The sequence below is a fragment of the Carassius auratus genome, chromosome 25, assembly GCF_003368295.1.
Source record: "Carassius auratus strain Wakin chromosome 25, ASM336829v1, whole genome shotgun sequence".
Taxonomy (NCBI): domain Eukaryota; kingdom Metazoa; phylum Chordata; class Actinopteri; order Cypriniformes; family Cyprinidae; genus Carassius; species Carassius auratus.
The window spans coordinates 13,848,200-13,871,584 of NC_039267.1; the positions used below are offsets into that span (position 1 = coordinate 13,848,200).

Consider the following 23,385-nt stretch of genomic DNA (forward strand, 5'->3'; position numbering starts at 1 on the left):
CTACGGGAGGGCTTCAATTACTCATTCAGTATCCGGTCGTCATGATTTTTAGATAGATATTCATATTCATTCGTAGCCTCCGTTAAGAGTTGAATGTGACACATCAGGGTTCTGTGATCAAAATATGGCCTCAATATGTCAAAGCATCTTTATTAGTGATTGAGCAGCAGTTAACCCTATCACTTTTAAGAAAACTGTTAACCTGTTAGAGGTTTCATAACGGTGCTTTGAAAGAACAGAATTAGAAGCGTAGCCTATTCCCCAAAACAAACATATTCTGCATAATGCGGTTCTTTATTATTTCGTAGTATATTCCGTATCTATTTCTATAATCTAAAAAAAAAGCAAATGTAGTCTATAATTTAACCCAGCCATTGTTTAAAAAAGTAGAACATCTGCATAACTAGATATTAAAAAAAATGCAATTTCCAAATTCTTTTCAGAATAAATTCAGAAATCACGACACTGAAAATGTCATTCACTATTTAATTCTGTTCACATTGCTCTTTTTCTTTTTACTAGATCTTTGGACAGTTATTTCCAGTCCAGTAACCAGTATACCTTTGTAACTGAAGTGTCTCTTGTTATAATATAAAAAGATATGTAAAGGTAACATGATATGGTTGTTTTTGCATGCAGGCTTCCTCAGACATAAACAGCATTTAACGTCGTTTATTTAGGTAATTTCTCACTTTTTGGTATGGACGGTTGTCCTCACAATAAATAACAATAACTTACTTTTTTTTTTTTTTTTAAATCGAGAAGTTTACACAATCTTTGCTCCATTCGTTAGGATAAAATATTTTACAGCTCAGTTTTAATACATCTTCGGAGAGATCATGCGCATTGAGACAAAACCGTTGATTTTTGTCTTATGAGGAAAACACCACTTGCTGATAAAGCTACACAATGATGGTCTTGAATAAACACTGTTAAGACTGTTGTTTCGTAAGGCTGACAGTGGTCCATAATCAAAACCAAAATAACGTGTTCATATTCCGCTGGACGTCCTCGATCTGCGGTCCAAATGCTTTAAAAACAGTGTTGTAACACGTCTGGAAACCCCAAAGTCGCTTGGACGGGCTCCTCCGTTTGGCAAACTGTTTAAATCCATCTCGGTTAATCCCTTTTCCGTTTGAGGCGGTGAGGTGATGGGTTTTCATGCAGGGCGGGTGAGGGCATGCTGGGGCGGGAGTCCTCCGGTGGGCTCTCACGTCTCCACGGGACTGGGCACCATGCTGTTGGGGGTGTCGGGTAACTGCGATGACAGAGAGGTCACATCACTACCAGACGAGTTACCCAGCGAACCCGACTCGGAAAATGACACCTATAGAAAAGGAGGAGAGTTAGGAATCAGGGCTGTTTGACTCCTGTCAGCATGCTGAGGCTAATATACAGCTTTGAACAAAATTTGATTAAATGTCAGAGTTTTGCATACGATTTGCAATTGACATTTTCAAAAGCTTACACAACTTTGGCATGCTGTTAAATAATGACAATATATAGGCTACAGATCAGTAATTCAGCGAAAAAGAATTCATTAGATATTTCGCGCGATCTGTTCGCAAAGATAGGCTTAGCCTATTTTCCCGCCCTTACAGCAAAAATGTCATTTATCGCTAGTTTTAAACCGCTTACTATCAATTTTTTATTTTTTATTTTTATCTTACGCTTCTGACATGTAGTTAAATCTTATAATAAATAATTAAGTTGATTTTGCCGATGTATATCGTTCGATATAGGCCGGAAAAACGCTCTGTTGGTGCTCAGACAAACTTGTTGCTAATAGGCTATAACTTTAAAAGTTACTGAAACACTTAAAAACATTGTTAACAAATATACTATAATAAGTACGATTTATATTTCTTCTTTTAGGCTACATTTAAGCCAAATATAAATTTGGGGGAAAAAAGGCAAACCTACAAAGCCAATAGGCTATAACAAATTGTTATTGAGAAATATTTGTTTTAATTGTATGATTGATCATTTTGATTTAAAGAAAAAGAGTCGGCATGACAGGCCTGGTAATAACTGCTCGGGGGTGGCAGTCCTCACCAGCTGTTGGAAAGCAGGCTGGTCCAGGTCACTCTGTAAGGCGAACTCGCTTAAGGCTTTCCACGGCGGCTGATAGGTCTGAACTTCTACAGGATTTCCCTGCACTGTGGTGTCATGTCTAATCGGGCTGCCTGCCACCAGAGGCGTCCCCGTGAGACCCTGAAGATTCTGCAGAAATGTAGAGGAGATAGAGCGACACACAGACTAGATATCACATTTCAACTTTCAGAGAAGCTTAACACTTTGAGCGGAATCTCACAGATGTCCAGAATCTTTAAAACATCACAGCTATATGTAATAATATAGCCAGATTGGTAAAATATATATTATGAACAACTAGCTCTTTAGTGAAGATAGATAGATAGATAGATAGATAGATAGATAGATAGATAGATAGATAGATAGATAGATAGATAGATAGATAGATAGATAGATAGATAGATAGATAGATAGATAGATAGATAGATAGACAGATTTAGAACCTTTAACATTCATGGAACCTTAATAAAGCCTATTTTAAGAAGTGTTCATTGAAAGCTTCACCGAGGAACCCAAAATTGTTCTTCTATTGGAAACTTTATTTTAAAGAGTGTAGGCAGGTGGCTACGCTAAATCGTTCACATATGATAATATAAAAAAATAAACGATCAAGAACCCGTCTAATATCATAGAAGAAGCAGAAAACCTGTTAGGTAACATCAGTTATTATTATTATTTTTTTTAATCCACAAAGGCAGCACAATGATAAGGATTAGCCTACATTTTGGTTGATAATGTGCTGCAGAGAACCACTGAAGAAACTTTATTTGAAGAATAGCCTACAGAGTCGACAATGAAACAAGTTTAAGTTAAACCTCTTGATATTTCATTTGTCATTAGAGTTGCAAAATGTTTATTCCTACCGTTTTGTCGCTGTGCTGCTGTTGCTGGAGTTGTTTCATAAGAATGGACCTCTTCTTGTCTTTGCAGCGTTTGTTTTGAAACCACACTCGTATGACGCGTGGGCTCAGGCCGGTCATCTCCACGAGCTGTTCTTTCATCAGCGCGTCCGGTCGCGGGTTCGCGTTATAACACGTCCGGAGAGTGTGAAGCTGCTTCTCGTTTAATACTGTCCGCACGCGCGTGGTCTTCTCAGACTGCTTATGAACGTGGTTCCGGTGAGGTGGCTGTCGGACTGGCACAGGTTCTGCGAATAAAAGGCGTATAAATCACTTTTCGGCTTAAGAGGTCATTTCATTATTTAGACACACTGCAGAAGAGCACGCTTACTTGAAGGTTAAATTGTGCATACACGCATCGGTCTGTAGCCAAGTGCGTGTCAGTCAAAACACCATAGGGCCTTCAATATGCTCTCAACTTTGCTGTATGTGCAAAATGTTCAAAGATCGAAATAGGATATAAAATATAACATGCAATAAGTGCACCATCTTGCAAATTAATAAGAAGGTTAATAGTGACATAATCGAACAGAATAGAATTTGTATGGTTTAATGCTGTTTAAGTCAACGAGCCATGCAGATATAAAAGCAAATGATCTAAAGGCAGTTTTGGTTCAAAATTTATAGTTAGGCTAAATATGACTTCTAAATAACCAATAGGCTTATTTAAGAAAAAGAAAAAATGTAAAGAAACAAATTCCAACTTCTAACTGCCAGCACTGAAATGTCTGCCTATAATAGACCACTTGATTTAAAAGATCGCAATATTACAGCGATTTCCTATTAGTTATAATGAACTAAGAAAACCACTGCGGCCATCATTTCAAATCATTATGCCAATAACCGTTTTCAGATTAATTTCAGGTCATGTTAATTCAATCAAGAATATCCTCAAACAATCTCAGCCAGTTACAAGTCTGCCATCAGGGATTTTACACGAAAACAATCTCATCAAATTGGCCTGCAGGCACAGAACACAAGCTACTCGGTTCAGTCTGGAACAGTTTCTCAAGCTGATAGCTGTAACACACAGAATTAAAGACAGAAGTCTCAAACCTATAACAACGACATTAGTTGTTATATTTATGTATTATAATATTGTATCATATTATTGTTATTGTTAAACATTTGTTGTTGTTGTTAGCTTCCTACAGCATCTGAATTATTTAGCCTAATAAATTCCGAGTCCCCGAATGTGTATCTTGTGCACTGTAATTATTATTTGTAATTTTATCATTATTTACAGTGTTATAACTGCTACCTGGGATGTGCAGGGGCCTGCTGGAGTGAATGTTCCCGGGACTGATGGGGCTCCCGGCTGCAGCGCGCTCCAGCAGCAGCCCGTGGTCCGCGCGGCAGAGCAGCTCCTCTTCCCGCAGAGAGAACTCATCTCCCGGGAGCAGATGCCTGCTGCACACCGAGCATCTGAAACACTCCATGTGATAGACGTTATCCCGGGCCCTCATCACCAGGTCACTGCTGCAGAAACCGACGTTACATTTGGCGCATTTGATCCCGAATAACCTGCAGTTTCCAGAAGAAACATTTGCTTATTTTAGTGTTCGTTTCCAAAATCGTTCAGCCCACCTCAGCTTAATTTTAAGATGAACCGTAAACACAACTACAGGCCTAACTCTTTTCTCAAAGCATCTATACAATGCATTAGCCTATAAAAAAATAATAAACTACATATTTATAATAGCTTACATGCATTTATTCTTTCATGAATATTTGTAAGCACATTTACGCATTTATTTATGTGCGCAAACGAGTTTAAAGAGGCTATGCATTATAACTCTGAGTGCTTGACAAATTGTTTTAATACATTATAGTCTTTACAAAATTATACGTTAGTGTGTTAGGCTATAGGAGGATGCCTATATTTATTAGAGCATGCAGTTGATGTGTATTAGACACAATGAACACGTTATAATGCATCACCAAGAGGCTTTACAGAAACTGTTGCCAACGGGATTACATTTCTTTACAAAGCAAACTTGAAAACAAAGCTGAACAAACACCGGTACTAGAAAAGAAGCATGGCAAGCCTAAATCAAACACGACTGTAATATATTAACCAAACAGGCTTCCCCATGAAATATTTACATGCAATTGGAATTTTGCGTAAAAACAAAACACAAAACTATTTCCGCTAGATATCTTAGCTATGTTTTGTTTGCTTTGTTTTACAATTGTATTATATATTGTAGTATAGCTAGTATACCTAATAGCTAGATGATATAATTGTATTCTATATTTTTACCTTCCCAAAAAGGCTTTTTATTCGTTTATTGCACAGTTTCCCATATCTCTAGATCTGTTCGTGTCAAGAATCTGTGTAAAACGGGCCTCGACGGAATTCCAAAGCCGTGAAATCACAAATATTGAGAGGTTCGTACCGTACGTAATCTCTCTTGCAATAAGTCTTTCCGTCCCGGACGAAGCAAGTGCACGTCTCGTCCAGATACTGACTGCACTCTGCGCACTTCAGACAGGCTGCGTGCCACTCCAGGTCCGGGGACACTCGCAGGATGTACTGATCGTGGATCTGACTTCCACAGCCTACACACATGGCGATCCCAGACTTCTCTGGATATGAAAAGCAGGGATTAGTGTCCACTGACTGCACCCCAATCCCACAAAACACCGGCGTCGTGCAAATATATCATTATAGGCTACATAAGAGCTCATTTTTCACACATGCATCCTTGTTTTGAATGTCGCTAGACCACAAAATGTCGATTCCTTCAGTTTGATTTCATTATAATCGTTCGTGTTTTTGGCTGCACCAAAAACAGTTTGCAAACATGTCGTGTTCTTTTTTCTTTTTTTTATTTAGGAGGAAAATATTACATGTTATTAATGCATTACTAGCTTTTGAAAATATTAAATGTCATTATTGTTTGCAAAACGGTGCAAAGTAGCCAAAAACATAATTTTGCATTTAACGATATTCAGACTTGTGCAATAAGGAAAAACTCGCAAAATAAACATCCAGCACTTACTTTTTGAATGATCCCCCATATCACCCAAGAAAGAAGGATGGGGTAGAATATCCACCATACAGGAGGGTTAAGGCAGAAGCCTACAGATGAGGAAATGGAATGGGAAACTGCCTCGTCCCGAGCTGACTAATAACTTCTGGCCGAAGAGCCTGTGGGAAGAGCAACACACAGACAGACACTGGCTCTGACGTCACCGGGCCCTGACGTCACATGCAAACCCGGACCCACGCTCGATCCCGCGAGGAGCAGCAGCGCGGAGCGGAGCTCAGACCACTGGACATGCTTTGAATGTTGGATACCGAGGAACTGAAGATTAAACTCACACTTCTGCTTGTCCAAACATAACTGTGAGACAGTACGGAGGGCTACAGTGAGCAGGCAAACACGAAAAGTAGCTGAAATGCATTTAACTGGGAATGTTTTTGACTGATTGAGCCGCGTTCCAAGCTGTTTTAAATTACTCCACAAACATACACCTTTGTTTACGTTTGTGTGTTGCTTGGCAACCACTCTGTTGCAACCACAACCGATTCTGAGGAACTGCAATGTTTGGCGGAAGAATAATGTTTATTATTATTATTATTATTATTATTATTATTAATATCATTACACTTTATTTGCACTGTTTTATTTTGTGATACCTTACTACGTAAATGGAATAACCGCTGCATAAACGCAATAAGCCCCAAGAAGACGTGGTTTACAGTGAATTTATAACAGCTAAGGGTCGTTGTTACACCACGCGAAGCCTCTTTTGGGCTTATTCTTTTATTTTACATGTAGGCTAAGTGAAATGTTGTCGGGTTTAAACTGCATTTGATTAAAGTAACCTGGCCTATAACATAATAACTAATACACATACGTAGACTACACACACACACACACCTTTCATCAAAGTTCTCCTAAAACCATACAGTCTGCCAAAAAAAACTATAAAACCAAATTGCGTTCTTGTCTTACGACAAATGTGATGATCTTTTTTGATCAACTTCAAGTGTTGACTATTATATATATATATATATATATATATATATATATATATATATATATATATATATATATATATATAGGCATATTCTGTAAAATTAGCGCTTTCTCAAAACAAATTGGAACACATCGGCTATGTTTCGTCTTCAGTGCTTTTCTCTGTAGGTGAATCCATATGAGTTTAAGTCTGTGTTCTAGCGAGCCCCCTTCTGGACATCAAAATAACATCACATAACGTTTGATATGTCAGATATGTACTGTAATACAGTTTAGTTACATTTCTGCCATTCCAAGCCTTTGGAGTAAAAAAAATAAGATAGAGAATTCAGGTAGAAAATAACTTACTAAATATGTGATAAACAACATTGCTAAATTACAGCAGTGCATATAAAAAAAAATCATGGCTTGAGTAGATATAAGGAATCTTAAAAATGTAATTCGACTGCGAATAAAACGTGTTTCAAATCCGTTGCTTCTTTATGCGTAATTATCAAAACTATCATAATTTACCTACATTAAATATATTATTCGTCTTCTGCTTGTATTGAAAATGTAAGAAGAAGTGATCCAGAGCACATATTTGCTTATAACCGTTAATAACGATACGCACCTTAAATTAAACTGCATTTATTGCGAATAATTCGTGTTTCTCTCTTAAATGTAAATCTTTTACTCTGTACCTTTGTCATATTTGTAGGCTAGCACCTCTTCTCCATTATCTTTAATGTGGATTAAAGTAGGCTACACACGCAGGCTTTTTAAAAAACCGATCATAATGAATAATTTCGTTTATTGCACCCTAAAAATGAATCGGACAATCATGTTGAAAGTCGTGTTGTATCGTATCGAGCCTCACCTTTGACTCTTAACCCAGCACACAAATACATTTAATTCAGACTACACTAAGAAACCATGTTTGTCTCCATGAGGGGGTCGAAAAGAGACGTCAGATTGCATACAGAACACAATATTCGCTTTTCATTTGCATTAATCGTAGTTGAAACATTTAGTCGTGTCGGCTTTTTATAATGTGTTAAAAGGCCTAAAAATGTTCACAAATAGCAAGCTATCTTTTTTCTGAAAAAGCGTGTAGCCTATAACATATTTATGATTTTAGCCTGTATTTTTATTTTATGGTTTTATCGAACAGCCTATCTTCAACGTCAAATGCTTATTTGAATAACTACATGCAAAAATCCATAAATAAACAATAATCATCAATAATCAATAATCTAACTTTTTTATTTTTTTTTGCAATTACTTTATTTTGCACGTGAATGCAAAGCAACATCTAAACAGTCTATCAAATCAATAAATTCCTACATAGAATTAAAGTAGTAAAAAAAAAAAAAACATACCCCTAAAAGTAGCTACTGAAAAAGTTCATATTCATACCCTGATGCATTAGGCTATTGCTTAATAGAGGAAATAAGCTGTTGGGGCAGCTGTTTCCAAGGATAAGCCACTGCCTATAATATACAATTATAAATAAAGTCATAAAAATGTAACCATGTTACATGTTAAACGTAACACCCCGTTAGGTTTACAGTCTCCGTGTAAAAGCAGCTCTGTTTGAGCTAGAAGCTCCACAGATTGTCAAAGCTATTAAACCACACCCACTAATTAAATATACACCGGCTCCGCCCACTATGCTATTAGACAGCTATATAATTTATTTAGATTTCTGCGTATATTTAATTGCTTATTCTTTTTATTAAACATATATTTTTGACGATACGCACATTTCCCGAGGAACATTACCACAGAGAAAACCACATTTGAGCTGTTACAAGAGGGGAGGCGTGCATTTTATGATCTCGCGAGAACTCAACTCAACCTCTGTCCTCTGTTACTAAAGCAGTGACAGTGTGCTGCTGCAATCATGCTCAAAGCATTAAACAAGACACATCTCAGGCAGCTGGTAAGACAAATCCTTCGAAACGATGCATTAACCACTGCAGACTTTAATTTAAAGCTGTTACTCGTTCTCTCTACGCTTTCTAGACAGAAATACACTTGAATGAATAGCTTAGCATGCTGGCTAACTCGCTCATTCAGTTCTCCAGAAGTTGTGCAAAATGTTACTAAACTGCTGTTTCTTTCCAAGTAACCTTATTTTATTGTGTTGTTTTTGACATGTGATCATTAAAACGTTTGGTTACCTTGCTAACCTATTTTTAATGGGTGTGTAGTATTCTAGCTAGGCGTCTAAATGTTAAGTATCATATTCTCATAGCTTTTTATAGTTCTAAACACAAATATTGACCTTTTGAACAATATTTCAGTATTTCATGAACACGACACGATTCATAACATTTTAAGGCACTGGTATATGATTAGTTAATAAACCACTGGCTAACTATTGTCCAAGGTTATGCAATATGTAAACAGTGCACTATGAAACCTCTTCACTGTCCTTAAGTTACTGTTTGACCTACAGTGCATTTAAAATGTGACCTACATTGCATTTGATATGTTAATATATTAGGTCAGACCCTAAGTAGTATCTGATCTCATTTATGTCTCAGATTTCTAATGACCTCTGTGGGCTACAGAACAATGTCTGGCTGCACTGCATAGTAACCTCATATCAGTTATTTGGGTGAAAGGGCCTGCCAGATATTTATATCTTAGTGTATCTGATTCGGTTGTTAACCAAACCTGTTTTTTCTTCCTAGTCCGCTCTGATTCAGAGGTTTCAGAGTACTCTGGTTGTTGCCGAGCACAATAATGAGACGCTGACCCCCATCACGCTGAACGCCATCACTGCTGCTACGAAACTCGGCAGTGACGTGTCCTGTTTGGTTGCTGGAACAAACTGTGCAAAGGTATTATCTGTTCACGCACATTGATTTCTGTGAAGAAGTGTAAAAGAGTGATTTGATGGGTATGATTATGGGTTTCTGGACAGGTCGCAGAGCAGTTGTCCAAAGTTCAAGGGGTGAAGAAAGTTCTGGTCGCCCAGCATGAAGCCTACAAAGGTTTACTGCCAGGTAGACCCAACTTCATTTGGTTTTGTTCATGAATCTGGAAAGTATTTAACTGTTGCACTGTTGATTTTACACAAGTAACTTTGCATACAGCGCCTGACAGATGAGGGAAGGAGGTATTGAGTGATTTAAATGAAAGACTTTCTTTCACAGAGGAGCTGACGCCGCTCATCTTGGCAACCCAGAAACAGTTCAGTTTCACACACATCTGTGCGGGAGCATCTGCTTTTGGAAAGGTAAATCAAGACAGAGGTCGAAGAAGATGGGCTGAAAGAGTGACGTTGTTGTCTTTACTATTATTGAGCAAGATTTTACCAGAAAAGATTTTAGATTTTTTTTTGTGTGTGTGTGTTTAAAAAGAATCTTCTATAATTTTAGTGGCTGTACTTTTATGTAACTCTTGTATTATCCAAACTACTTTATCATTCAGCCGTCCTGTGTCTTTTGAATGTCGTCACCTTTATTGACAAACTTTTATCAGATTGAGAAAACTCAATTATTCTTTTTGGCTTAATTTGCCTTTTAATTTAATGTATAACATGGATCAAGTATTATTACTTGTATTTAGATTTTTTTTTTAATATGAAAAACTTTTATTACTTAAATTGCCATTTTTACCTGTTTTTTTTTTATTTATTTAATTTTTAATGATGACAAGCTTTCGTCAGATTTAGCATAATTAATCAGTTTTTTTTCTTTGATAAATTTGACAAATGTTTGTTTTGATTTAAGAACTTTGAACAGTTGCAAAAATGTCCCTTTTTGTGTAAGTTTTATCAGATTGAAAAAAACATTTGTTTGTTTGTTTGGACAAATTGAAAAAATTTAAAAACTTTTTTTTTTCTTTTACATATTTTTGCTCCTTTTTTTTGTCATTGAAGAAAATTGAAGAAACTTCACTTTTTGCCTTGATCTGTTTTTGATGCACTTATTTGTCTAGTTTTTATTTTTGGGTGGTGATTTTTTTTTTTTAAACCAGATAATTAAATGAATCAAAAAAGTAAATTTGTTTTGCTTGCTAACATTAAGATCAAAATACAAAACAGTTTTTTATTTTTAGCTTTGCTCTTTTTCTTTTTTTAGTTGCTGAGGATCTTTTTTTTTTTTTTTTATTTGGTTGTTCCAAATTTACATACACTTTCCTTGATCTTTTTTTTTCTTTTTTCCACGTGTTTGCGTCAATGATTAGTGTAGCTCAGCTTTACTTAATGCTGGATTTTGCAGTTGCTCTCGTTCAAAACTTATTTGATTATTTCCCCAAAGTGAAAAGCACAAATGGGAAATGGATTAGAAACTCTCATACTTCCGAGCCCCTATCAGGCTTCAGACTTTTGCAACAGTGGGAGAAGTCTGTCCTCAGTAAGTGCGGCTCTATTATATGCACGGTTATTTGTCATTCCACAGCCAAACTGTCAGGCAGCAGATCTAATGGTATTTAAATTGAATTGTAATACATTAAACAGTATCTTATGTAGCCTAACCCCAGACCAAAGAGATGTATTAGTCTCAATTTCCTCACTGGCTAAACCTATTTCATTTGATGGATTCTTAAGTGGTGGATTTGGTTTCATTATGTCACTATATAAAACACTTGAATTACCACTATGCAATATTTTTCACCTCCAGACATAACTTAGAGCTCTTTTTCAGACTCGACGATATTTATTCTGTCTGCGATGCAGGATGGCCTAAGTTTTCAGACATGCGGTGAAACTGGCTTTTGATCAAGGCCTGCCCAAATAATGCTATTTCCAAACAAATCAAATCTGACCACATCTGTAGATAAGACTTGACATGTTTCAATGGCTCGAACTCATCCAAGAGCTTCAGATACATCCGTTTGTCTTTAATAAGGGTGTGTATGTGTCTTCATTTGTAGAATCTCCTTCCAAGAGTGGCTGCCAAGTTGGATGTGGCTCCTATCTCAGATATCATTGAGATCAAGTCTCCAGACACCTTTGTGAGGAGCATTTACGCCGGTAAACATGCGCAAGTAGCACTTCTCAATGCAACGCTCGCTCTAAACCTGTTTGCTTTCAAATGACCTTCATAATTTGTTCCATATCCTTCTCGCTGTTCGGCACACAGTTTGTGATTTAGGAGTCTGGCCATTGTGCACAGAGAGCCGCAATAACTCAAGCTGACTCGAAACAAATCGTAGATTTTCATTTTTAAATCTAAGGGGGGACCCTGGAGCCTTTTTGTCCCACTTTGCATGTATTATTTTTCTGTTCACCGTTTCTCATCCATAAAATCTACTGCCATAAATGCTTCCTAATTACTCCATCCACTTTATCTTTGGCAAGCACAAAGCACTTGCAAAAAAAAATCCGATATAAACGTTTTTCATGCAAAGCGTCAAATGAAAAGTGGTGGTTTGCCACTTGTGGTGATCGTTTATGTCCAAGGTTTTCAACCAGGGGGATCCACGAAGGTCCCGTGCATATGATTTATAACACCGATTCTTAAATTATCTTAAAAGTATTTGAATGGACATTTTATGATGATATGTTATTCATTGTGCAATGTAGTAATGTGTATTAATGACCTCAACACAAGCTATTATAAAGTGAGAATCGAAGCTGCTTTTAACAAAAAAAAAAAATAGTCTACCAGTAAATATTCAAAGTTGATCTTCAATATCCTTGTTTTATATTGTCTTATACTATATATTTTGCTATTATTAACGATATTTCTTGTCATTTCCAACAACTCTTTATTTTACCGTTTTTTTTTTTTCGTTCACAGGGAATGCCCTCAGCACAGTCAAGTGCAATGAAAGCGTCAAGGTCTTCACCGTTAGAGGCACTTCCTTTGAACCTGCGGCCGTGGAGGGGGGCAGCGCGTCTTCAGAGGAAGGTACCGAGTCGTTTGAAGAAGTTAAACACACTGTTGTTTGTTCATGTTTTGCTTTAAGGTCACGCTGACTTTGATACCACACACACAGGTTTATAGTATTTAGCGCTGTATATAATCTTCCACTCCGCTGCCAGGTTTTGATGGGCTGGTTTGTTTAAACGTTGGCTTTAAAGGGATCGTAAAGGGCATTTCTGAGCAACTCGGCCTGTTTATTTGGACGTCTCCTCACGAGATGTTGTTGCCTTTGCAGTCTCTCCGTCTGCCCCTGTTGGAGTCTCTGAGTGGCTGGAACAGACGCTAACCAAGAGTGACCGTCCAGAACTCACCGGTGCTAAAGTCGTGGTGTCTGGAGGTAAGAACCTCGCACTAGAACCACAATCATCCGCAACAGGAAACGTATCCTAATATTAATTTATGTATGTTATAGAATGCATGGTTAACTCCCAAAAGCTGAAGTACACTGTTTCAGCTATATTGAAAGACATGCTACAGTATAATAACATAACATGATAACCTGTTCACCTACCTATATCAAGGGTCACAGATTTAACTTGTAAGTACCATAAAGTGTTTAAACAGTAGCTAGCTAGCCAGTAAAATCAAGATATGAAAAAGCTCTGTTAGACACAAGTTGGCACTGTTTCATTGACAGTTTCTGAGGTATAAACTAGCTCAAGACTGTTTTCTGTTATCACACAGTACAGTACTGGTCAAATGTTTGGAAACATTATTTTTTAAATGTTGCATATCTTTTGCTCCTCAAGCCTTCATTTGATAAAAAAACAGAACAAAACAGTAATATTGTGCAGTATTACTGGTGTTTCAATTTTTTTAAAAAACACATTGTTTTCCGTTTTAAAATACTTTTAAAATATATTGTTTTTCTGTGACGCAAAGCTGAATTTTGAACATCATTACTCCAGTCTTCAGTGTCACATGATTCTGCAGAAATCATATATTCTTGTTTATAATACAATTTAGGGAAATGGTTGTGCTGTTTAATATATACCGTAATATATATATTTTTTTTTATTACCTGTGATTCTTTTTTTCATGTTTCTTTGAATAAAGAGAAAAAAGAACAGCGTTTATTTAAAATAGAAATCCTTTTTTTAAACTACACTACTGTTCAGAATTTGGGGTCAGTATCTTTTCTTTTAAAATTAATACTTCTATTAAACAAGGATGTGTTAAATTAATAAAAAAAGTAATAGTAAAGACTTATATTGTTAGAAAAGATCTCTATTTTGAATAAACACGGTTCACAAGTTTTCACTGATCAATAAATCCTGAAGAAAGCATCATAGATACCCCCCAAAAAATCCAAAAATGTCATAAAAAAAAAAAAAAATTATTAGTTTGCATGCATGTGAGCCTATAATCAAACAATTTTTAAAGATATTTATTTGTATTTGATAGTTTTACAAATTTCTCCCAATTTCCAATTAATTCCCGTAAATTCTCATAAATTCCTGGGCCCGTATTCATAAAGAATCTTAATGCAAAAAGTAGCTCCTAGTGACACAATTCTTAGAAATGTGGGCGTTTACTCTTAAAATTAAAGAAAAAATCCTAGTAAAGAAAAAAGTAATTCAGAAAGAATCTTAACCCTTAAAAGAGGTTTCAAGGTAAAACTTGTTATGAGCACAGACGAGGACTTTTAAGAGGCTTAAGAGTTTCTTTCGCAGGGGAGAAAATGACAGAAAGACGAAGAGGCAGAAGAAATGTGTTGCAGACAATGGATGACAGTGAGTTAATAAGACGGTATAGATTATATAATAATTTATAATTTAATATATGAATTACAGTAATCACTAGATTTACGATATTTGGCAACTGGGAAAATGCAACAATGCAATATGATGATTTGGGTCTGTCACAACCTTCTGTAAGCAGAGTGATCACACAAACAATTACAGCACTTTCAGAACATCTTATTGTTTCGCAGTTCATTTCGTTTCCACTGGACATTCCCACCTTGCAGGCTCAAAAAACTGCATTTATGAATATAGCAGGCTTATAGGTGCGCACAAGCAGGGGGAATGAACCGTAAATAATTTGTGCTATACGCTCCCATGTCTGCTTCTTGTCCCTTGCGGTCACACCCGGCCCGAATTATCCTTTAAGAATGGCCTTGTTCATCCACTAACTGGGCTAACAGTAAACACTGTTCCTCTGTCCAGTTTGGCTTTCTCGTCCTTCTTGGTTTTGATTCCATGTTTGATACATTAAAACCAACATTCAAACCGCCACTTTAATAAGACCGCAATCACTGTAATTAGAAAGAGTGGAACAATTATCCTTCTAAGCCAAATCAAATACCTTATAGGAAATTAAAAGCATGGTAAATTAAAAAAAAAAGGATTTAGATACACACATATAATGTGTGTTTCTTTGTGTGTGTGTGAGAGAGAGAGAGAACGGTCAAATAGGAAAAATTATTCATGGAAATTCAAAGTGAGAATTAGAATAGACCCTATACTTAAAATCACTTTTTTCTTTTTTTTTTTCTTCTTGGACAACCAACCAATCACAGTCTTCAAAAGATTGTGTCATACATAGCAACAGGGTCAACCCTGCCTCCTCACTAAGATGAACGTTTTTGTCTTTTCCTTACTCAGAGTTGCTCTCAGATCGGTCCCGAATCACTTTTAAGCTACGACTCCTACGTAAAAGTTTTTAAGATAAATTAAGAGTTTTCTGAGAGGATTCTTAGAATCTTTATGAATACGGGCCTTGGTTATTTTTTTAAATGTGGAATATTTTCAAAATTCCCATGGAATTTTACTGGAGATTTTCTGCCCCTTTGCAACCTTAGCTATATCACTTCACTACACCATTTTTCAAGCAGAAGAGTCACTTCTATCTACTTTTTAATAAGGAACCTCCATGTTTTACTGGCAGGAGCTGCTTTTTATTCTTCCTATACAATTTTAGTATTAGATTGAGTTTATTCAGAAATAATTGAACATAAATATAGGAGCCTGAGAAAAATGCCAATTTTTAGAAGACAATTTCAGATTGCACTTGGAGCCTTTTGCATCTGAACTTAATTAAATAATAAAAAATATAGATATCATGTAATTTGATATTTGTATGTACTTTATTGTATTTTAATATTTTATTATAAACAAAGCTTTATTGATTTATAAAAGCATCGAAGCACAAACTAATTTTATTGCTTAATCAAAGAAAAATAACATCAATAAATTACAATGAACTGAAACTTCTTTCCACAGGGACTACATCATCTTTGTGTTTGTGTGAACTGTAGGTCATGGTGTTGGGTATTCCCTAGAAATTTCCAGCCTTTTTTATTTTTTTGCTTAGAAAATCAATAGTAAACCGAGACCGTATCGATCGTTCTGGAGTCATAAGCTTGTCAGTAATTTCATATTTTATGCCCATCTGCCGTCTTTCTGTCATAACAGGGAGGGGCTTGAAGAGCGGCGAGAACTTCAAACTGCTCTACGACCTCGCTGACAAACTGAACGCAGCCGGTATAATCTTTTGTTTTCTTGATTTTACTCTAGGTTCAATCCTCAGTGTTAGTTTTTAATCAAGCTATATGAATTTATAATGAAACCACTGAAATCCTCTGGCAGTCGGTGCCTCCAGAGCCGCAGTTGACGCTGGTTATGTTCCCAACGACATGCAGGTTGGACAGACTGGGAAGATTGTGGCTCCTGTAAGTACCGCTGTGTGTCCTGCAGTCCATCACATGCACAAATTGCCTTTTACAGAGATTTAAAAAAAAAATCTCTCAAAGTTATAAAACCACCAGGTTTTTATGCTTGATAAAGCATCTTGACTCTGAAAACAACAACAACAACAACAACATCTAATTGTTGTTTCTGTTTGAGTCTAGAAAGATGGATCCGTGTTGCCCTTTAAAAAGGTTAATTTTCCATTATCCGCTGTGAGTGGGACCTCCCTGCTATCATTATCCACACATTAGCGGAGCTCTGAGGCGTTCTGATGTAGTTAATGGCACATTCTGGCTTCTGAATGATTTACCAGAGCCATTAGTGGAGCTCTGCGCCCCGAGCTCAGACCAGGCAAATCAGCCCCAAACCCAATTCTCTAAATGTTTTGACAAGCTTGTCAGGCGCAACACGACCATTGTGCATTAGTGTTCACCCCGAACAAGTCCCGGATGAGTTCTGCTGGTGAAGAGTCCAGTCAAATGAACTCGAGTCAAGATGGATGAGTGTTGTTTTGGGTCGATTGAATGTGCCTTTTGTGGTTAATCGTAATCTTTTAGCCCTCAGGGTGATGTTTTGATGACCGGATGTACATGGTTTGGAGGTTTTTTTTTTTTGCAAAATATTTGTGTAAAATGCACATTTAAAGATGTGCACCATGATGTTGAGAATACAACTATTTAAGAATGACGTGGAGTAGCTTTGGCTAGTAGAAGGAATTAGATTCCGTTGCTAATGTTTTTAAAAATCTAAACGAAGTTTATTTATTATTACAGAACAACATTTGGTCCCGAACTAGCTAGACCCTACCAGGGTTATTATAGTAAAAAAAAAAAAAAATATATATATATATATATATATATATATATTAGGGGAGTAACGGTTCACAAAATTCACGGTTCGGTTCGATACGATACACTGATGTCACGGTTCGGTTCGGTTCGGTTCGATACGTTTTAGATACAGCAAAATGTAAAAACATCTCAACTTTTCAGAATGCCGCAAGCGCACCGCGGGTCATGTGACAAGAACCAACCAATCAGCTTCATCCTTTCCCGTAACAACGTTGAGAGCTCAGCCAAGATGAAGGAACAGCTGATCATAGTTGTATATGGATTGCAATTTTGAAATAAATTCAGTAGCAGAGCTACTGCAAGCGATTTTTAGAGCTGCAAATCCATTTATCCTTCGCTGAAATTTCCGCGTCTCATGGAGAGAGCACGTCATTGTTGCTTAGCAAAGACAGACGCCTCAGGAGAAAGACGCGCTTAGCGTTTTCCATGCGTTTTTAGGCACGATATGTGAACGGCCCCTAAGGCGCTCGCTCACTCAGCACGCGCTGAAGGCTCGTTGCAAAATGTCTAATGCATTTAACAGACCAGAAATATAAGATCCTAAAATAACCAACAGGTCTGGTGTTTGGGTTGGATTCCCTGTAAGCTATAGTGTCTAAATGCTGCAGGGATAGTTTGCTGCGTGCATGTTTCTCCTTTTTTCGTCTTTCCCAGATAGTACTGACGCATATATCCCAGATATTCCCGCTGTTTTTTTTTTTGTTTTTTTTTGTAATCCCGCTGGTGTACCCTGTCATGTTGCAGATGCGACATACCGTTGTTTTTTTATCCACCACTCTCTTGCCATCACCATTATAGCTTAAAGGGAATCCAAAGTGCACCCAAACACCAGACCTGTTGGTTATTGGAGGATCTTCTCATTTCTAGTCTGTTAAACGCATTGGCTATTTTGCAACGAGCCTTCAGCGCGTACTGAGTGAGCGAGCGCCTGCTGAGTAGCCTAACATAAACATATAAGATGGTGTTTTTTTCTTCTTCGGGAGTGTCAGGGGCGTTGCCTGTTACGTTGTTTGGGTTATTGGGCTACCTTGTTGAACGCATATCATTATATTTCTTTCTCTCTCTTTTTTTTTTTTTTTCAAATATAATTAATTACTCCAACGAACCGTTCGGTATACATAATGCGTACCGCGTACCGAACCGAAAGCGTCGTACCGAACGGTTCAATACGAATACGCGTATCGTTACACCCCTAATATATATATATATATATATATATATATATATATATATATATATATATATATATATATATATATATATATATATATATATTTGTTACCTTAGCAGAAAAAGTGTTTTAGAGATAGAGAGGTTACATTTTGATAAAAAATAAAATTTAATTCATGAGGTAAATGGGGAAGGTTATTGGATATTGGCTTTTAGATGCTTTGCAACAGTTATCTGAAACTACAAGAAATCTTCAGCAAACGTTTCTCCACCACCCACTACATCCTCCTGTAGATCTTGAGATCCAGTATTTTCTGGTCTCCATCACTTCAGCCCATCTGAGACACCAGCCCTGCCTTCTTCCTCTCCCTCTGGCTTTTAGTGCTCCTGCCGGCCGCGTGTTCGGTCCCCGGGAGAGAGCCGCTGCCACATTAAACTGCACTGAAATATTCATGGGACAGTGCATTAAGCTGAGAGCCACTGATGTACCACTCCCTCGGGACCAGGGTGGAGGCGAGGGGGAGCTCCCGGCCACATCCCCCAAGTGCTCCTCTTTTGAGTAATTGTGAGGATGTTGTGGCCTGTGCTCCGGGACGAGAGGTCCGCAGAGTGCTTCCGAGCCCACGCCGAGATCCTGCCCGGTTGAGCTCCGATTTACAGCTTTAAACATCTGTGATGCTGCTAAACTGGCGCTTGTTGAGGGTTTTCAGTCTCACTTCTGTGAAACACACAAGCAGGAGTCTAGCTCATGATTCAATTTTAAGCACCAGGCTTGTTGCAGTTTATTTGAAGTGCTGCTAATTGAAACATGGCACACCATATTGTTGCCAGGGGCGCCAGCCAATCAGGCTTGTGCACAACATGATTCTGAAAGCATATTAAATGAGCTTCCTGTCACAAGTAATTCATAACTGGCTCCTTTTACACGTGAAGAGAGAATAATTTCTTTTAATGTGTTTGTTAGGTAAATGAGAGAAATAATTTGATTTGCTTTATGGTTGATTAATGTTGAAATGTTTAGAAAGTAATATAATTTTAATTGAATATAATACACAACTATTAGCCAGAATGTAAATATAGATAGATCTCTCCAGTTATTGTATTTAAAATTTCTTAAACACAAAAACAACTGTAATTTATATTTCAAGAGCCTTTTTGGTCTTTTCGCTGATCCTGTACCTTTAAGATTTATGTAAATGACCTCGGTTATGATTTGTTACTTAGTAGTAGTTTTTACACGCTGAGTACTGAATAGGCAGGGAAATGCAAATATGGGCAGTCATAAATGTGACCATTTCAAAAGTGCGATAAATTGCTGATTTGTCTGAGATTTCTCTTTTTTTTTTAAATAATTCATATAGTTTTTTGATGACTACACAGGAGCTGTACATTGCGGTTGGCATTTCTGGAGCGATCCAACATCTTGCTGGAATGAAGGATAGCAAGGTACAGTTAGTGATGCATGTCACAATACACACCCACACACAGCAGTACACAAAGATGATATCATTTTTTGTGATAACATTTGCAATCAGAGGACCCCCCCCCTCCATGACCAGCATTGTCTCCAGAATACGTTAAGTTAACTCACTCTTAAGTGTGACGCTGTATTCGAGTGTTTTAAAAGCGATCTGGAGGAGCCTTTTACCTGCATCCATAATTCATCTGCATTTTCCAATCCACATCTCTGGAACAGAGTTTCTGGAAGCACTGCTTTATCTGTCAGAGGCCGTCACAACCATCTTCCTCCATATGTTGTATTTCGGAGCATCATCCTCATGTTGATGAGATGTTTACAGGAATAATGTGTTAGCATCTTTTGTTACTACTGGGAATTGACTTTTGGGAATTATGGAGACCAGTCCATCAGCGCTCAACTCATAGAGGCTTTCTATTCAACACAGCCCACCATGCTAAATAATTTACTCAATTGTTTTACAGACCATTGTGGCCATCAACAAGGACCCAGAAGCCCCCATTTTTCAGGTGGCTGACTATGGCCTAGTGGCAGATCTGTTTAAGGTAAGATTCCTAGTTGTAGTTATGACCTAGCAATAAATAACTAAATATATATATATATATATATATATATATATATATATATATATATATATATATATATATACTGTACGTGTATCCCAGTGTTTAAAAAAAAGGTTTTTTTTGTAGAATTATTATTGATCAGCCGATAATCATTAATGAGTTTATATAATTTTATTATAATTGTATTTTTTTTATATATATTTCTTATTGTAACATCTGTTGTTTTTAGAATAACATTTTTCATTCAAATTTTTATTTGATTACGGTACATATTTTGTTATCTTGTATTATAATTTTTATATTTAGGTGTTGTTATAGGATTAATATTCCTAGATTTTTTTTTTTGATCAGCCTATAATCATTTAGAATAATGGTGTAAATAATTTCACCATAATGATTGTTTTCTATTATTAGTTATTGTAACATCTGATGTTTTCAAATTCAGTTTAGTTACATGAAACGTCATGTTAACAGTATATTTAATTTAGTTTAAGAATTTATTTATATGCATTGATTAAATGCAAGTATTAAATGTAAAAGGATAACTGATGTGACACCATCCCTATCCGAACTTCTTTTTTTATCAATAAAAGTGTCAAAAAATAAAAATGGGCCAAATTCCTCTGAACAGGGATACACCTTTTGCTATTTGAAGCTCCAATTAAGGCTAAAGTTTATGTAACTGGAAAGATCACAAAAAGACACCGATCACATTTGCACACAAGATCCTCACCAGGTCACCAGACTTTTTAATCCAGTGGCTCAGACAGTCAGCAGTACCGTTCAAGTTTATTATGAATAGCATTGTAAATTTCAAATAACCCGGTATTAATTTCTTCAGCCAAACCCCATCTACAACCAAAAGCTTGTGACTCAAAAAAGCTGTCCCATATTTCCCTTTTACATTTTGCAGGGAGCATTATTCCACCTAATGGAGAGTGTGCAACTTCTGCATTATTGAGTTGCTGAATTAATCAGTGGCGACTCGTGGCTCCAACCAGAAGCCTTGTACACAACGTCTCCTGCTTTTGGAGCAGAAAAGTAATTGATAGTCGGCACAAGTGTGCAGGTGTAGTTTTTCACCTTTATTTTCTGTCTCCTCTCACCAGAGCTTTACACGCATGGCTGAGCGCCGTAGTTCAAGCTGGCACACGCGCTCACGGTGCCAGAGGGCTGCCACACACACACACACACACACCACGTCCATCTGTTGTTGGTGTTTACCTCGTGTAACGCTAGCATCCTTTATTTCCCTGTGTTTGCCCTGTCGTTCATCTTTTATTCAGGCGGTGCGGTGCTAGACACAGGTGTGCAGGTAAACTGTGTAAAAGTGATTGCTGATGATGGCCAGTGCTGGCGATCAGCTTACACATGATCACTCCTCAGATAACTGATTAAAATGTATGGGCTTTCTCCTCCTTCCTTAGATTGAAAAGTGAGCCGGGGACATATTGGGGCGATGATGTTGTTTTTCAGGGCGCTCTGGAATACAGGAGCACCTTTTTGGATGGGAAACTCGACATATTGTTCTCCAATGATAACCATTGTGCCTAGGGGGCTTAAACAGTGGAGAAAAGTTTGATGGATATAAATGGGTTCTGCTTTAAGGGATCTTGTTTACACTTGGTTTTGGTCAATCGGATCACAAGTAGATGATAGCAATCCAGTCGAATGCATTTTAGGGCCTGTTTACACCTGGTCACTTCATGCATTTCCTTTAATCATAAATGCTATTGATCATGAAAAGACCAGGTATAAATGCCCTTCGGAATGCTTTCAAAATCTGATCACTCAAACTACTGGAGGTGGTCTGGGACTCATTCCAGGTGAAACTGGAGAAGTGTAAATGGTCAAAAGTGGACTCGCTCAAAATGTTTCAGGTCCTGTTTACACTTGTATGTAGCTTTGTCCATTTGGCATTGGATCAGAAACGCATCTTAATACCAGGTGTAAAAAAATGCCAGGGTTTTGAAAGAGTTGGGCCAGTTTATGTATCAATGTATCCATTTCTAGGTTGTACCCGAGTTGACCGAAGCCTTGAAAAAGTGATACTCCTCAGGAAGCTGGTACTCACCTGGAGAACTCCACTAGGAACCTGCCTTAAGAAGCTCCGAGCCAGCGCTCCACTGATGCTCACTTCCTGAATGTGATTGTTCTCCAGAACACCTATATGTACTTACAATAGATCATGTAAACATTAAACCACTTCTTTTAATAAAAGCATTAAGTGACAGACACATGGCCGGAGGTGTTATGTTTTCAAAGATGGGTTTTTAACAATAATTGTTATAGTCTTTGGCTAATTCAGGGTTGTCTAAGTTCCTCCCGGATACCCACTGTCCTGCTTCAGTTCAGCTCCAAACCTAATTAAACACCTGGGCCAGCTAATAAGGATCTTCAGGGATCACTAGAAACATCCTGGCTTGTGTGTCAGCGCTAAATTATGCAGGCCTTGGCCCTCCAGAAGCAGGATTGGACACCCCCTGCTGTATACTGAGCTCGTGGAGTAGAGCTCATTTATCCAGCAGTGGTAGATGGCTGTCTTATGGTGGTCTTTACATATTGTCTTCAATTTGTGGAAGTAACTTGCTGTTTGTTTTATTTTAATAAGGTAGCTGTCTGGCCCTGGATGTTCACTGAAATGATCCAATAAACATTCTTCTGCTTGTACTTGTGCTTTGGTTTTGTTACTCATTCTCACATGACCATTATACTGCATATTTTGGCATTCTGCAAACTAGAAGACAGAACAAGTAATATTGCTTTAGCATACACATCCT

At 37.3% G+C, this 23,385-nt stretch overlaps 2 protein-coding genes across 5 annotated transcripts; one reads left to right on the forward strand and one right to left on the reverse strand.

The window, feature by feature from the left end:
• Nucleotides 1–473: 473 nt before the first annotated feature.
• On the reverse strand, nt 474–6,563 carry isl2a (ISL LIM homeobox 2a). 4 transcript variants are annotated; one of them, XM_026202786.1, is made up of 6 exons: nt 5,999–6,533; nt 5,393–5,582; nt 4,252–4,517; nt 2,958–3,241; nt 2,022–2,223; nt 474–1,327 (listed from the first exon to the last, which is right to left on the reverse strand). In XM_026202786.1, exons 1-6 carry the CDS (start codon nt 6,054–6,056, stop codon nt 1,296–1,298), a joined length of 1,032 nt encoding a protein of 343 aa, XP_026058571.1. In that variant the 5' UTR covers nt 6,057–6,533; the 3' UTR covers nt 474–1,295. The 4 variants fall into 4 exon arrangements, with proteins under 4 accessions (XP_026058571.1, XP_026058569.1, XP_026058570.1 ...); XM_026202784.1 differs by having other exon boundaries at nt 2,056–2,223; nt 5,999–6,507; XM_026202785.1 differs by having other exon boundaries at nt 2,056–2,223; nt 4,255–4,517; nt 5,999–6,457.
• Nucleotides 6,564–8,757: 2,194 nt separating this feature from the next.
• On the forward strand, nt 8,758–23,275 carry etfa (electron transfer flavoprotein subunit alpha). The gene is made up of 12 exons (XM_026202792.1): nt 8,758–8,906; nt 9,664–9,813; nt 9,897–9,978; nt 10,129–10,211; nt 11,855–11,954; nt 12,724–12,834; nt 13,085–13,186; nt 16,266–16,334; nt 16,440–16,522; nt 19,943–20,008; nt 20,504–20,584; nt 22,619–23,275. The coding sequence occupies exons 1-12, from the start codon at nt 8,868–8,870 to the stop codon at nt 22,652–22,654; spliced, it is 1,002 nt and encodes a 333-aa protein (XP_026058577.1). The 5' UTR covers nt 8,758–8,867; the 3' UTR covers nt 22,655–23,275.
• The last annotated feature ends 110 nt before the right edge of the window (nt 23,276–23,385 follow it).